The sequence below is a fragment of the Thermobia domestica genome, chromosome 13 (assembly GCF_964235325.1).
Source record: "Thermobia domestica chromosome 13, izTheDome1.hap1.1, whole genome shotgun sequence".
Lineage (NCBI taxonomy): Eukaryota > Metazoa > Arthropoda > Insecta > Zygentoma > Lepismatidae > Thermobia > Thermobia domestica.
In genome coordinates, this window is record NC_137466.1 from 171,999,426 (window position 1) to 172,015,857 (window position 16,432).

Genomic DNA, 16,432 nt, shown 5'->3' on the forward strand with positions numbered 1-16,432 from the left:
ATACCAATTGTAGTTTATTTTTCAAGTCGGTCACGGTTGAGTTTGCTGATGAATTGTGCTGATTAACATATAAAAGATCGATATTTTCCGAAAAAAAAAGCACCTATGATTTTTAATACTCTATTTTATGTGATATCTTTTATTCAAAATTATGTGATTGCTTAGTAATTGTTTTTTTTTTAAAAAAAAAGAAAAAATGTATAGCTAAGAGGGAATTCCATTCTTGTTTCTAGATTTAATATTATTCCTTATTTTTAAATTGTTTTCATGTCATCATTGAATGAAACCTTTTCTAAGAACTCCTAGAATTCAGATGCTTAAGAACGAAATTAGCCAAAATAATAATACATGCACAGACAAAATAGCACATATTCCACATTGATCTATTTTTTTAAAAAAATGCGTATTTTCATCACAGTTGTTAATTCCGACAATTCCCGGAAAATGCTAGGAATGTCTTTCGCCATAAAACAGCGGTTTGTACACTATTTTATCTACACTGAGACTAGAGTGGAAAAAAAAAGAGGATTTGGTCGCATTGTAATTTCTGTCCTTGAAACCACAGAAGTATTGTAACATTGCTGACAAAAACAAAATATATATATAAAAAAAACTGTAAATCATAGCATATTTCCTGTAGAGAAGGACATTAAAAAAAATAACATCCCACTACAGAAAGCACAATATGCCTGTTTAGCCAGATGAAGACGTAGCGATATGGCACAATAAAAAAAAACTTGGGGAAAATTCGCAGGGAAGGTCCTAAGTATCAACTAAAGGAAGCATGAATTTCTATATTAGTGCTTTGCCCTGACAGACTGACAGATGGAATTTAGTTAGTTTTTTTGTAGTCTTCGGCTGTCAATCACAAATGTATGTATGTGTGTGTATGCCAAAAACGGAAATCACGTGATATCCTCGCGTTATTGAACGTAAAACACAAAAAAGGGCTGCGGAGAGGGAAGGAAGATAAATATTAACAGGAAAAAGGCCAGGTGCTTACAGAGGGGTTGATTCATCCGCCATCCTGTTGTTACCGTCTCCAGTCACTGTGAACGGTTTTTTTTTCTCTCTCTCTCTCTTTATTTCAAATGATAGTGAATGTCCTGTTGCTGTCATTGCGGGTGCCATAGTGTACGTAATTGTACACGTGAGAGCCGGTTAGTACAGAAGAATCTATTTGTCATAAATTGGATCTTAGCAGTACAGTGTGTGGTTTTCGTGTTCGTTTTGCCGGATGAAAGGAAGTGATAAAAACTTTGTCTTTTCGAAGTGCTCAGTGTTTGGTTTCTTTCAACGGAAATTCGTTCTGATGTGTAGTGTTCTGTGTTATACTTAAGCATTTGTTGGTTGGATTTTCTCCTATTGGTACCCAGCGTTAAGTGTTAAATGTGGAAGTATTCTTGTATCCAGAAGTGGTTGTAATAGGAGCCAAAGAGATAATATCCTAATAATAGCAGAAATCTCCATACTGCTGCGCCGACATGTTTACTCCCGAGTAACTGTAGCAAGTGTTCAAATTTAATAACAGCAGTGTTGACAAATTATATTGTGAAATTCTTGCCGGGAAGATCTATAATGGAACTGGTATATTATTTGTTGGCAAGCGTTGGTTCCCAATAGAAACAAACATAACAGTATAAGAGCAACTAAAGAAATAGTAATACCTTCTGTAATTTGTCATAAATTCTTGACAAAATACGGAGAATTTGCAGGTGTGTTTGAACTTGCAAAGTGTGTAACATATAAGAACTGAATCTATATTTATATAATATTACTCACTACTACTAAAAGTAATTTACTTATTCAGCAGAATTGTCGCGGATTACATAGAGATGTCGCATTTATCTAGTCTTTTTCTCGTGGGTTAAAAGTACGATTCGGAAACATAACGAAAATTCTAAAAATCACATTTAAAATACTAATTTAATACATTTCTTATAATATTTATATTGCGGCTTTAATTTAAGATTTGATATTTGAATTAGGATAAATATTCTTGAAATATGTCCCTGCATGGAATCTAGCGCAATCGTGTAACAGAACTTGGAATATTTAATCACAGATTATTATTTGCACAAAATGATTGTCAAAATTATTGACAAGTTAGCTTTTCGTGTAGAAACAAAGTGCGTTATCTTTATTCTATGGTGATTTTGAATATGGAAATTATAAGTAACGTTGCAAGAAAAAATATACTATGAAAATATTACATGAAAGTAAAGAACTTCGCGTATGTGTAATGCAATGGATTTTGTATCACCTGAGGTGACAATGATAAAATTACTACGCGGATGCTTACAAGGAGTAACTGAAAAAGTTTACATCGAGAGAGGCACGTGGAAGCCTAAAGGCCAGTCTTCTAGAAAGGGCGATAAGAGAAAGTCAAAGAAAGTAGACCCAATACATGAAGAGCCATATGAAAAGGATTTTCTAATGAAGGAAAATTCATTAAAAGTTCAAAATCTCAGGTAAGAGTTACTCTTATTATACAAATAGAGAAAATGCGATAGTTGTTAGACCTAGGTTTTCTGATTATGCCGTTATTGTCTCAGTTTAAAAGAAACAACATTATATAAATTCCGATATCTGTAAGTACATCGATATAAATACCCCAATGCAATGTTGATTTTAGATTTTTCACAGGGGAATCTTTCAATACACATGGAATAAAAAAAATAGTATTATTAATATACTGGTAACGTGCGTTGAATATGAACGGAGATATGGCTCCGGGAGGGAATTTTCTTCCCACCTGGGCATCACCTCAAATCATCACTGGTTTTGTGATTCGGAAAGAATCAGACCTACACCAAGCACTATATTCATGGGAATGATTTCAAGTGCATAGGTACATTTATTTTGGATTATTATTTAGTATATTTTATAAGTGCAGTGAAAGTTAAAGGTCCTCCTTGTAGAACTGCTATGGGAAGAGCTATTGATGGAGATGTAAACATTAATTTGCCATATCTGGATATTTGTTTAAATATGCTTCGTATTTTTTAAAACCGAGTTTTAATGTAATAAACTCCAAATGCTCTTCAGGTTTCTTGATTTATCGGTAGCGTTCTGTGCGGCATTTCTTCCAGGTATACTTCCAGGGGACTTTGCTTCACCTCATTTTCCAACCTAAGATAAAAAAGAAATCTTTAAGTTTTACGTCTCACGATTATGCCAGCTAGGCTAAAAGAGACGGTGATGAGGAGAAATGAAGAAAGTGGGAGGAAACGGGAGAACCCCGAGGAACCCCAACACATTGTGTTTATCCAGCACAAAGCTCACATGGCGTGAGCTGGAATCGAACCAAGAACCCCGTGCACCAGAGGTGAACGCTCTACCATTGAGCCACCGCCCCCCAACCTAAGAGAAATTACAAATACATGTCACTCTTGTTCAAAGTATGTTCCTTTGCAAATCGTCCCCCAGTACAGTCCCCTCACATTTTTATCCCCTCTCCTCTGACAAAAGTTTCTGAAGAAGGCTTGATGCTGCGTTATTCCTAATCTATCTGTGATTCAAGAGCTCCCTTGTGGCCATATGTTTAGCTTACACGTCTTACACGCGAGAGTCCAGGGTTCGATTCCCGCTGAGAGCTCACGTGGCTCGGATCTCACGTTAAGCTGTAGGTCTACATCTCTTATAGTCTGGCTGCTGAAAGACACGCCAGATATCAACAAATCAACCAAATCAAACTTCTTGCATATTTCTAGCCTCAGCTAAGCAAATTTATTAGAAAGATAATTCACCAAATGTCCTCAACATGTTTTTTTTTTCTCACTTCCCACCGTCTGAGCGCTTAAGACTGTAGAATACTTTCACCATCTTTGTTTCTCTAATTACTGCTTACTGGGAAGTATTCTTCTACTTTCTTTCAAATCAACGATTATTTTAATGGTTTATTCTTCTTATCTTTTGAACACCCCCTACTTTGTTAAAGTTAAATTCTATTATGTATGATTTGAATCTCTAGAAAGAAGAGTCCCACTGATGGACTTTATGGAGAAAGTTTCTCCCATGAAAATATTTGGGGAGGCATAATATTTCAATGAAAATGGTATATTTAAACTGGAGAATGGCAAATTTTGGGGGATTAGGGAGAAAAGTACGTGTAGGAAGCAGAATAATAAATTTGGGGGAAGAAAGGTACCTTACATTTGAGAAGGAAGAAAAATACAAATTTGGGAAAAATGATAAATTGTAGGAGAGGAGTAGTAAATTTGCCCTCAAGCCCTTAAAGAGATTGTAATCCCTATTTATAAATGAAATTTAATGTAAGAAATTTCTTTAAATGTGCACCCAATAGGAATTAATTTGTATAAAGCATGACATATTTAACTTGGTTTGAAGGATAATTTAACAAAATTACTTCATTGAAATCCTTGTTAATTTAAAAGGAAACTCCCACACAATTTAATCAGCTAAAAGAAACAAATATATCTCTGGAAATCAGTTGCTTTTAAAGATTGTGTTAGGGTAAAAAATAAAATTTCCTACATCAACAAATAACAATGGATAAACCGAGGCTGGAGTACCGCTTTTCTCCGGTAATTTTTCATAGTTATGTGGTCTTTATACAAGTTGATCTTTTAAGCGATCAAAAGAGAGGTTCTCATTTTAACCTACATGTATGTTTGTAGGGTCGTACGCGATTAGTAAGTCGAAAACCATTGGTCATATTTCGATTCGATTTTACTAACCAAACGAATTATTCCCAACAAAAGATTTCTATGTATGAAATACACTACAAAATTAATAATGAAATATTCAAAAAATCAAATAATTTTTGCGTCTGAGAAAACTTGTCCTGAAATATGCTGCAACCAGAAACTCAACATAGTAATGTGGGTTGCATGTAGCCAGGGGTTTACACTTAGACAGTTCTTCCCAAATCCCCAAATGATTTAACACTGTTTGATGATGGTTGTTATTAGATCGTGGGGGATGTCATGACTATTTAAATGCCGGTCCCGCTCAACATTTGAGAGACTATCATATACTTTTCCCGTAATTAGTCATCCACTGGAAGGGAACATCTCGGACATCGAAATTTCCAGAACGAAGGCGACTGAACCATCTTTTTGCTGTTGCTTTCGATATCTTGGCCACATCGATAACATACCAATTTCTTTACAGGCCTGCGCAGCATTTGAGCCTTTCTCGCAATAAAATTGTAAAATTTAGTTCAGTTTTGCGAAAAGTAGACTCATCTTCACAGTCCACCTTACGTTTGATCATAAGAATTCCAACACTTTTTGCACAACTATCCTCAACTGTCAGCTGTAAAGTCACTTCAGATCGGAAAATGATATGAAATGAAATCTTTGAGTTTTACGTCCCACGGTTATGCCGGTGAGGCTAAAGTAGACTGTGATTATGAGAAATGAATGAAAATGGTGGAATGAAAAAGTTGGAGGAAACGGGAGAACCCCGAAAAAACCATCGAGCACGGTGTTTGTCTACCACAAAGTCCACACGGCACTAGCAGGGATCAAACCAGGGGCCCCAAGCACCGGAGGTGAACGCTCTACCACTGAACCACCGCGCCCGCAAACACTTCAGATCGGGCTCACTGCAACTGATACATCCTGCGATTTGGAATAATAACGTCATCTTATGCTCAAAAGACCAACTACTTTTAGATTACGTGATATTTTGATGCGGTTTTCACTGATGTAATGAATTATTCAAAAGAAACTTCTTACCTATAATAAAAAATATTTCAATAATTTTGATAATTAACTAATACGCATGATTCGTGTTTCCTACCTTTAGTTTAAGTATCTAACTAAACTACTGGGATAGCGAAAAAAATGGAAGCATTAAAAACTTTGAAAAAATAACTAAGTTCAAAAACGCACTAATAAGCAGAAAATAAAAACTTTTTAAAAGGGAAATAACCGACTTCAAAACTGCACTTATTCTTCTTCTAAGTCTTTTCTCCAGTTAGCTGGGGCCATCTTTCCCGATCGCTGTCCTCCACTTGTTTCTTCCTTATATCATATCCCATGTGACACCGCACTGCACTATATCATTCTTAATACAATCTTCCCACTTCTTCTTTGGCTGGCCTCGGGGTCGTTTCCCATTCAGTTCTGTAGCACCTACTCGATCTTCTTACACACCCAAACCATCTCAGTCTACTTTCTTGCAGTTTTTCTACTACTGTTCACATCTTTACTGTTCCCCGTATAACTTCATTCTTAATTCTGTCCGTCTGCATCCCTCCACACATCCACCGCAGGATCTTCATCTCCTCTCCGCACAATACGGTAAATCTCACTACTGATTCGTAAACTTTTCCTTTAAGGCATATTGGTACCCTACGGTCTCACAATATTCCTGCAGCTTCTCTTCATTTTGTCCATCCACTGCAAATTCTACTGTTTATATCTTTTTCTATCCCTGAATTTTCCTGTAGTATTGATCTCAAGTACTTAAATTCCTCAACACTACCACCTCTTCTTTGCCCAGTCGTATTCTTGTATTGTCGATTTCATTTGTCCTGAAAGACAACGTAAATATTCAGCCTTGTATATTTCTCAGGCGTTTGTTTTTTGGCCAAATGACAATGAAAAGAGATGGATAGGCATTTCTACAGTCTAAGATGAATCTTTATTGTTTGGAGTGTTTTGCCCAATAATACCATATATCACTGACATTATAATTAATTGTGTGTGTATACACACTGTATACAAGAAGAAAGAAAACACTGCTCATACGTGAATTAGAAACTCCAACCGGAAGTAGACTCAAATCTTACAAACGGTGCGAGATATTGAAAAAAATTTCCTCTTTATGGTGTCCCTTGCCGATTTTTATCAAGACATCTTTCACTTGTGTCTGTAAAAGGACATGTACAGATGTTGTGAGGAATGACAAAGAGATTCATACTCATATATGAATGATGCACTGTGTAGAGAGCGCAGGTTCAACGTCGAAAAAAATGTCGAATAAGCCCTTATTAAAATGTCGAATAAGCCACCCCACTTCTCCTTTATCTAAATTTTTCTATTCTTCGATATGTATATTATACGGGCCTGAGGATTTATCATCTTTTTTTATGGCATCTTCTATCTCTATCATCGTCACAGACCGAACCAGTCCCTGATTCGTGTGTAAATTTTTGCAAGTTTCCCTCGGGCTTTCTCCGTTGAGAATTTTTTTGGAAATACTCATTCTAAAGCTTCTTTTTCTTCTCTTCACTTCTCAGAACCTCTTACTTTCATTTTTAACAGAAAATTTATTCCCTGTCTTCTTACTTATTAATTTCATACATAAGTTGTCAGAATCTTTCCTCGTTACGGGAGGACGATGAAGGGTGTCATATAACAATATTTAAACCATACCTAATGACATCCGTTTCTTTAAACGCTGATAAGTATTCTTCAGTATGTTTGTACAATCACCTGTCAATTTATAGTTTATATACTACGAATCACTTAACACTAAAGCAGTGTTTGAGATCGAAGATTTGGGTGAACTTATGTTAACTACGAAGCTTATGCAATTTCTCGTCTCGTCTCGAAAATTGAGACGAGAATTATCATGTTTTTAATCTCGTCTCAAATTTGAAAATGGACTCCTCGTCTCTATTCTCGTTTCAATTTAAGAATCGAGACGACATGAGTAACAAAGTAACTGAGTAGTAGTTGATTAGCTGTGTTATAAATGGATTGTGTATATATAATAAAACTTTGCTTTTAAAAAAATCAAAGAAGTGCAATTTTTTCTGCAATAAGGAAATTTCCTAATTTGTGGTGTAAAACTTAAAAGACTTGAAAATTAGCTTTTATTTACTCTACAAAAGGAACTAACTATGTAATATAGTACCGAAATTACAGTGATATTCCAGCTACAGAAATTCATAATATGGATATTGTTTATCATCTGTTTCGTTTGGTTGACACTTACATACGAAGAGAACCAACAATTATAAACATTTACTTCTTAATGAAGATATAGTCACAAATACAATCATTGTAGCTTAGCTACTTTCGACGTGCATGTTTCTCTGTGAACGTGTGATGACCATATATACATATACATGTGATGTGACCTTAGAGTTCTTTTGTATTCTGGACACATCAGTTTTACAGCGAGTGACAATTTCCTGCCCGTATAACAAAAGGCGACATGATGTTGCGACAATTACAGACCTTGTACACTTCCAGCGCATATATGCGTGTGGCGTGTAAAATTAAGATGAGCGTCACGTGTTATAGAGTTACCGGTTTGCAATTTCAATTGGCTTGGCTAAACAGAAATTGAAAGGTAATGCAAACTAGATCTAGACACGTCTCAATGTTGTTAATTGATATATATTACAAGTATGTATTCTACGTACATGAATAATAATGAATCGCAATATTGAATTGCAAATGAAGTGAAATTGAAATTTTTAGTTTAAGTCTGGCAATCGTGTATTAGGTCTTCTAGACATGATCATACTTGCTCATCAAAATTGTATCTAATTCTCCTTGTATAGTAGTTTCAAATGACAAATTAAATGTAACATCTATAGGTCTAATACACGTTTAAAAATAATTTTCAGTACTCAATCATTAATATTTTTTCATTTAATTGTTTGTTTTTTGTTCTATCGAGTTACAGGCACCTCCGCTCTATATGCATACATCTTTGATCTTAGAAATATATTAGGTTTAAGAATACGGACATTATTTCTTCCTTATAAGCACATCTAAGAATACATAGATTATCTGTAGCCATCATATTTGTTCCAAAATAAACATCGGACAGCTTGACAACAATATCTTTCGGGTCTTTAACGATTGTTTGTTTACATATACGTATAATTCCATAGATTTTATATACAGCGTATTATAGAGCACAATGTCGTAAATTCAGGAAGTCAATCTTACATCAAATGAAAGAAAAATCTAATAAGCATAGGTCTAGAAACGTCTCCTTTCAGACGTATAAAACGCCGAAAATGCGGGAGAAAAACAACATGGTTTTTCATTAAGCTAATAATAATGTAAAGTACCAGACATTCCTGTATATAATAGCTCTACAAGATTATGTAATAATTTGCATTCGTAACAACAAATCATCTGTTTGCCTATTACATGTCACAAAATCATTCATAACTCACGCATTCTCATTGTCATGGTAGCGATAGAGACAATTGATTTCAAGACCACAACGAGATCAAAGGCACCAACAGTACAAAGTAACAGAAATTCCTGCGTGTAATAACTGTACATAATCATTTTATATTTGCATTCGTAACAACAAATCAGCGATATGCTTGTAACATTATCACAGAATCGTTGATAACTCACCAACTCTTGTTGTCACGGTAACGATAGAAGCAATAACTTTAATCCAGCAACACAATTAAAATTAACAACAATGGAAATTGCCAGGAATTCCTATGCACATAACTAAAATACCGTAATACCATGCATATAGTAATAAGGTACTCTGCGGTGAGCCTACACCATTTTCAATGACAGACTGTGAATAAAATGAATGACGAGCAATAGGAAGCACTCATTTTTAATTCGCATTACGTACATTCTATATGGTTGAGATTAGGTGATCGTGGCGGCCAATTTCTAAAATCCCTCTGCACCTCCCTACTCGGCATCTAGAATATATAACAATCAACTAACTACCAGGCTTTTTGTACCATTATATGATAGACATTTTCGCACAACACTAATGCTAATTTATTGATGCTTTCGAAGAAAGAAAACATTTGCTCATTGAAGTCCGTTATCATAGAACTAACTTATACCCTAATATACACAATTCGTTTGACAATATTATTTTATGGGAAAATCTTATTAAAATAAAAACAACGCTGTAAAAAAATAAAAACTAAAGATAAAAACATGTTATTAGTCATCGTTAAAGTTTTACAAGAAAAATAAAGATATTGTCAGAACACCACGCGATGAGAAAAGTATGGAGTATTTTCTCTGCTTTTTTTTTTCTTGTATAAACAGGATATAGTTTATTTCACTTAAGAGTTTGAGTTTAAACAACCTATAATTATTAGAGGTTGCATTTTCTACTTTCGCATAAATAAATGAAAGAAAAGATGTTTCTAATTTGCATAGTGAATTTGTCGGAAGGATCATACGCAGCACTATAACTTATTTCTTTGTTTCAAAAATATTTAAACAAGTATTTTTGTTTTTGTTTTGTTTTTGCTTTCTATGTCACTATTACACCAACACAACACTATGGCCAGTAAGTTATTGTAAGAGGCATGACTAATTTTAAGGTGTCCGACTTTTTTTTTTTAATATAAACTAATGGCACATCGTAAATCTTCTTTAACAATATGAATCTATTAATAACTCACCTTTAAACACATACGTACTACATTCAGTTGAGTTGATTTTGAGTTTAACATCTCTTTCAGCAGCGAGGCTATATGAGACGGGACGTACTGATTAACGTGGAATCTGAACCACATGAGTTCCCGCCGGGAATCGAACCCGGGTCTCCCACGCCAAAGGCGCGTACGCTAACCGCTTAGCCACGAGGAAGCTCACGTCCTACATTATTATTATTATTATTATTATTATTATTATTATTATTATTATTATTATTATTATTATTATTATTATTATTATTATTATTATTATTATTATTATTATTACTTGAAGTATGAGTCTTGACAGTGCGTGAAGTTAGAATCACATATTATAGGCAATATATGAAATAACTATTCACAAGGCTGTAGGCTGTTTGGCTACGTTTATATAAGTATAAATAGATTTTTTTAAAAAAATCTAATAAAAAAAGTTCAAATGCAGACATTGTTATGTAATAGAAGAGCACAATATTTTCGCAACTGTATACTTTCAGTTAGATAAATGAGAAACATCATGACAGTTTTCTTTTTCAATCATGCAGATTCTGTTATAAATATTCTTCATATCCTTTTTATTTGTCATATTCTTAAGTATTAAACAAGATTAATAGACATAACAGATGAACTTCATTTTGGTAGAACGGGCCCCCATTTGCCCCTCCTCGTCCGTGCCTACACCCCGGCAAGATCATAATCAAAAACAATAATAAATGCCAATACTACTACTTATCATAATAATAAAAATATTTTGTATTACTACTACTAGTAATAGTACCGTAGTACTATATATTGGAGTTATTTAGATACGTAGAGTAATTTCAATAATATTGCTCACGAGATGAAACTAGACGAGACAGAATTTCCGTGACGAAATACGGGAGACAGAGCTCTTCCAATATAGAAACAAATATATTTTCCGAAACGAGAAAAGTTACTTTCCCCTCACCTTTTCGAGACGAGACAGTCCTAAATCTAGTCTCGTAGACAACATTAAATTTCGGACAAGAAGAAGCATAACTTACTTAGCCAACAATGTTTAACAGACTTGAATTTGTTCACACGCATTGAGAACAAATTGTAAAGCTCAGTATACTGCATGGTTTTCTACTTATGAAAAACGGTTGTTCTTAATTAGGGATGCGCACGAGACGAGTCGAGACAGAATTTTCCTGACAAAATTCGAATCGAGACATAGCTCTTCCAATAGAGAAATATATATTTTTCGAGTCGAGACATCACTTCTACAACACATTGTCGAGACGAGACAGCTTCAAATCTTGTCTCGTGCGCATCTCTATTCTTAATGCATTATTCTATTTATTCAGGGAAAGCGGCGTGCTATAGCGTTTATGAATGCTACGCCACTGCTATGGAACTTATTATATCTTTGTTTATACAGTTATCCTAATTAATAATAAACTAAATTGCTTCCAATTTAACCGGTTGCAGACAGTTTTTTTAAAAAGTATTTACAAAAAGAAACAAAGATCTTATTTAAATGTGATGAACGATATTGAAATTATATCTTTCATATGACCAATGCGTGTTTGAACCGTATGCCATGTTCTCAAGTACGAAAAGCTTGTAAGAACATGATCAAAGGATAGATTAGATAGGCAACAATGGATAGATTAGATATAGGCAACAATGGATAGATTCGATATAGGCAAGGAAAAAATGATATGAAATCTTTCAATTAATGTCCTTCGATTATGCCTTTTAGGTTAAGGGAGACGATGATGAAGACAAATGAACAATGATGGAGAAATTGGTAGAATGAGAAGTGGGAGGAAATGGGAGTACTAGAGAAAACCCACGGACACGATGCTGTCCACCACAAATTTACTTGACCAGTAGGCAAGGAAGGGAACGGCATTATACTAGTTGAAGTGAAGAGTGAGATATCTTTTTCATTTTTTAATACACAGTTTATACTTTTTAATGTTTTTGTATGTAAAGTTACCGGTAGGAATAACTAAAATTTTTAATTTTCGTAATTTATGGAAAAGTTTATGGATAATTGAAAATTTTTGACAATGTGAAGTTATTACTACTTGGTTCTGTTATATGTTAGGGATTAATTCGAGATTTCAAACTAAACAAAATTCTATAATGGTTTTATGCATAACTAACTAACTCTACGGCCTATGGAACTCGGAAGTTCAATGCCACCTTCATAAAAGCTCTCCATTGACTTCTATCCTTAGCCAATTGGATCCAATTTCTACTTTGTATTCCTATTTCTGAGAGACCCATCTTAATATTGTCCTCCCATCTGCTCCTAGGTCTTCTTAATGGTCGTTTTCCGATTGGATTTCGAGTTAAAATTTTGAAAGTGTTCCTACTTTCTTCCATCCTGGCTACATGACTCACCCACCTGAGCCTCCTAGACTTGATGACCCTAACGGTGCTTAGTAAATTGTATAAACTATGCAGTTCCTCGTTATAAAGTTTCCGAATTCCCCATTTCCGTTCTTCTGGGTCCGAATATTCGTCTGAGCATTTTATTCTCGAATACTTTCAGTCTGCATTCTTCGCTCAGAGTAAGCGACTATAACCTCAGAGTAACCATGTAGCACAACAGGCATGGTTATCGTTTTTCGTACTAATCAGGATTTCTATTTAGTCAATAACTTTGCATCCTATTAGTTTAAGTAAAACAAACGAACCTATCTAACATTGTATCTATCACTAGGCATGGACACTTGCGGTAATTTCATTATGAAAAAACAAAGAATTCCAAAATTTCAGTTTAGTGAACATTGTAGGAAAATAAAATTTGACAGATCTAACATAAGAAAAAATATATTTCTGAATATATATATATGTTCAAGGAAGGAAATGTATCCAATATAACCTCCATATGCACACCACTGAGTATGTTAGAAATAATTTGAGCGAAGATGTCTATGATCTTTTTAGTTTTAATTTTTGGGTACACCTGAAGACCAGCATGTACTCTTAAAAAAAAATCAGCGTATAGTCCATCTGAAATCAAGTATAACAAATTCTGTCATCAAGAGATTTCACCTATCATGTGCTATAACGCAACTTTTACGTATTTGGAAGTATTAAATGTAGCAGCCATACTGTCAAAACAGAGGAAATCCGTATTAAACTTGTCTGGAATGTATCATTTGGATATGAAACGCCAACTTTAGCCGCACCCTGTATATACTATTTCAGGTTGACAATATTTTTCTCCTTCCATCGATAAAAATAATCTTAGTTTCAATAGTTTGGATATTATTATTTTTTAATAGATTTCAGTTTATGTCCTGATTTTGTTTAGAAACAACGCTTATAAAGAACAAAGTCGTTCCTCTTTTACTGTTTGTTAAACTTGAAAGTGACCCTTAGTTGCATCCTGTTAAATTGAGGACATATATGCTGCAAATTGCTGCACAAATAATATATATACACACTGCATATCAAGTTGTAATAATACTATAGAAATGCACCAAATAATATTATATGAAATCACTTTTTTTTATTACAAATAAAAAGTAATAATGAAGAAAGTCAATAATGGAGCCATCATTACTTTACTGTGTCAACAAGTGTAGTAGTAGCGGAGAAGAGAGGAGGAAGAAAGAAAGAAAAAGAAGAAAAGGAAAGAAAGAAAATTATTAGCAAAATGGGAAAGCAAAAAACAGCTCTAAAGAGGATGTTATTCTTCATTAGCTGATGACAGACAGGTAAAAAGGAATTGAAAAAAATAAAAGAGAAAAAAAACTTGCATCGTGATTGCATGTTACCGTTCTGGAAATTCTCCCATGAGACAGGCCTGTTGACAACGCCTACCTCCTTCTCCTGAGGGAAGAAAAACGGAATAAGAATGTTTAGCTTTGGAAAGTTTAAAAATCATTCACTCACCCACGTTGCAAAGTGATTGTTGCATGAAATTGTTTGGTAGTTCAAGTACTTTGTACGTATATAATCTTTTCCTATCTATATTACAGCAAGAGTACCTATCCTCCCATGGCCCACAACGCCTCTCTCCCAATTTTCATACACTGTAAAAAAATGAGGTGTTGAAACAACACAAAATGACTACCACTTTAGCGTGTTACTTATGTGTTAATTCAGCACTAAGCACATCGCCTTCCGAACATATCAGAAATAACTCGTTACTACCTGAGAGAATTTGCATTGGTATTTATCGCTTAATATGAGCAAGGCTTTGCGAAATATATTTGGCACTTCTGCCAAGTAACGAATAATGTTCTATGTTTTCTGTAATAGGTCTCAATAATATTGTTGTAAACCTGTGAATGGTCTGACAACAGCTACATAGGCAACAGTTCTGCCATCTTCTGTTCATATGTGCTAAGACACAAAAATAACAAATAAAGAAAATAGATGAAAGCACTGATATCTGTGTAACTGTTTTCAGATTATTCACAAGTTTACAACAATATTATTGTAACCGATTACAGAAAGCATAGAATGTGATTAGTTACTTGCCACAAATGCGAAATATATCTCGCAAAGTTTTGCTCATACCAAACAATAAAAACCAATGCAAATACTCACAGCCAGTAGCGAGGTATTTATATGCTCTGAAGGCGATGTGCTTGGTGTTGAATTGACACACAAGTAACACACTAAAGTGATAGTCATTTTGTGTTGTTTCAACATCTCATTATTTGCTGTGTACTGATATGTCCTAACGTCAAAATAATACCAGTACCATTTTTTTTTTAGCTTACTCATTGGTTCTGGCCCTTAACCCTCGTACTGCCTAGGTATTTTTATTTTATTTTATTTTTGTAAAGGGTGGACATTTTGTACCACCTGTTACGATTAAATATATCTCGCAAAAGAAACAGATTATAAACTCTCAAAAAAATCTATAGTGACTGAAGTGAACAGTACATGATATAAAACTAACAACTATTTATTATACTGCCATCTAGGAGTGACACTTCTAAATATCAGTCACATATCTTACCAACCAACTTAAAATTGCATATTTATTAGACACACTAACGTTCAATTTGCACCATTGTAAGGTATCCGCTTTAGTTAAACATGTTGATCAATAACATTTTTTTTTTTTACAATTTTAAAGAAACAATTGGAAGACTAATTATATACAAAAAAAGAAGAGCAATTACAGTAATTACAATTACTGTGGTGGACACAAAGTTGGTAGTGCGAGGGTTAATATCTCCACTACTCAGATGAAGGAGTTTGATTTTGTATGATGGTCTGTGCACTTTTACTGAGAAGGGTCAACTTTGGACTCTTCATTCAAAGCTCTGGACTAGTGCTCTTAAAATTCAGTAATTAATTATTTGAATATTCGTTATTCTTTGAAATATTTGAATATTCGTTATTAGAATATTCGAACAAAATTCGTTATTCAAATATTCGAACAAAATTCGTTATTTGAATATTCGATCAAGTTTCTTTATTTGAATATTCGAACCAAATTCGTTATTCAAATATTCGAACAAAAATAATTGTTCGAATATTCGAACAAAAGTCGTTATTTGAATATTCGAACAAGTTTCGTTATTTAAATATTCGAACAAAATTCGTTGTTCGAATATTCGAACCATATTCGTTATTTAAATATTCGAACAAAATTCGTTATTGAATATTCAAACAAAATTCATTATTCAAATTATTGTTCGAAAAATATTAGAATGATGAATAATTATTCAGATAACGAACAATTCTGCGAATAACGAATAATTGTTCGAATATTGGAACAAATATACAAATAATTCTAATAGCACTACTTTGGACGGAAGGAAAATATTTTCTTTCTCCTGATACATCTTAACACATTGATTGCCACCCTAGAAATGAAATCCTGGGGGAGGGGAGCTTTTCGTTTTTCGTTTTATTACGAAATTAAGAACTTCGAGAACAAAATGACCTTCCTACTTCATTTCTTTTTAAATAGTTTAGTTATTCAAGCGCATGATTTGGCCCAGGTATCCACTTATTATTTACATAAATGTTATAGCATAGAAGTGCGAGTCATCTGCGCAAAACGCGGCTCTCAATGTAAAAATATGTGTGAGTTATATTTGGCTCACGAGGCGGTGGGCTTAGAATTAGCATGAA

At 34.0% G+C, this 16,432-nt stretch overlaps 1 protein-coding gene and 1 long non-coding RNA gene across 5 annotated transcripts in view; one reads left to right on the top strand and one right to left on the bottom strand.

Annotated features, from left to right (window-relative positions):
* The window catches only part of f (espin protein forked), a 490,027-nt gene that overhangs the window by 115,327 nt on the left and 358,268 nt on the right, over positions 1–16,432 (top strand). The window contains exon 1 of one of the 4 annotated variants that reach the window (XM_081736898.1): positions 1,091–2,471. The exons of the other annotated variants lie outside the window; for them this stretch is intronic. Coding sequence (XP_081593024.1) covers positions 2,236–2,471 — 236 coding nt within the window. The 5' untranslated portion in view covers positions 1,091–2,235. Of the gene's footprint in view, positions 1–1,090; positions 2,472–16,432 lie in introns of those variants that run through there. 4 annotated transcript variants of the gene reach the window in all.
* Positions 1–16,432, bottom strand: part of LOC145668755 (uncharacterized) — a 123,194-nt gene that overhangs the window by 29,463 nt on the left and 77,299 nt on the right. The gene's annotated exons all lie outside the window — the stretch shown is intronic.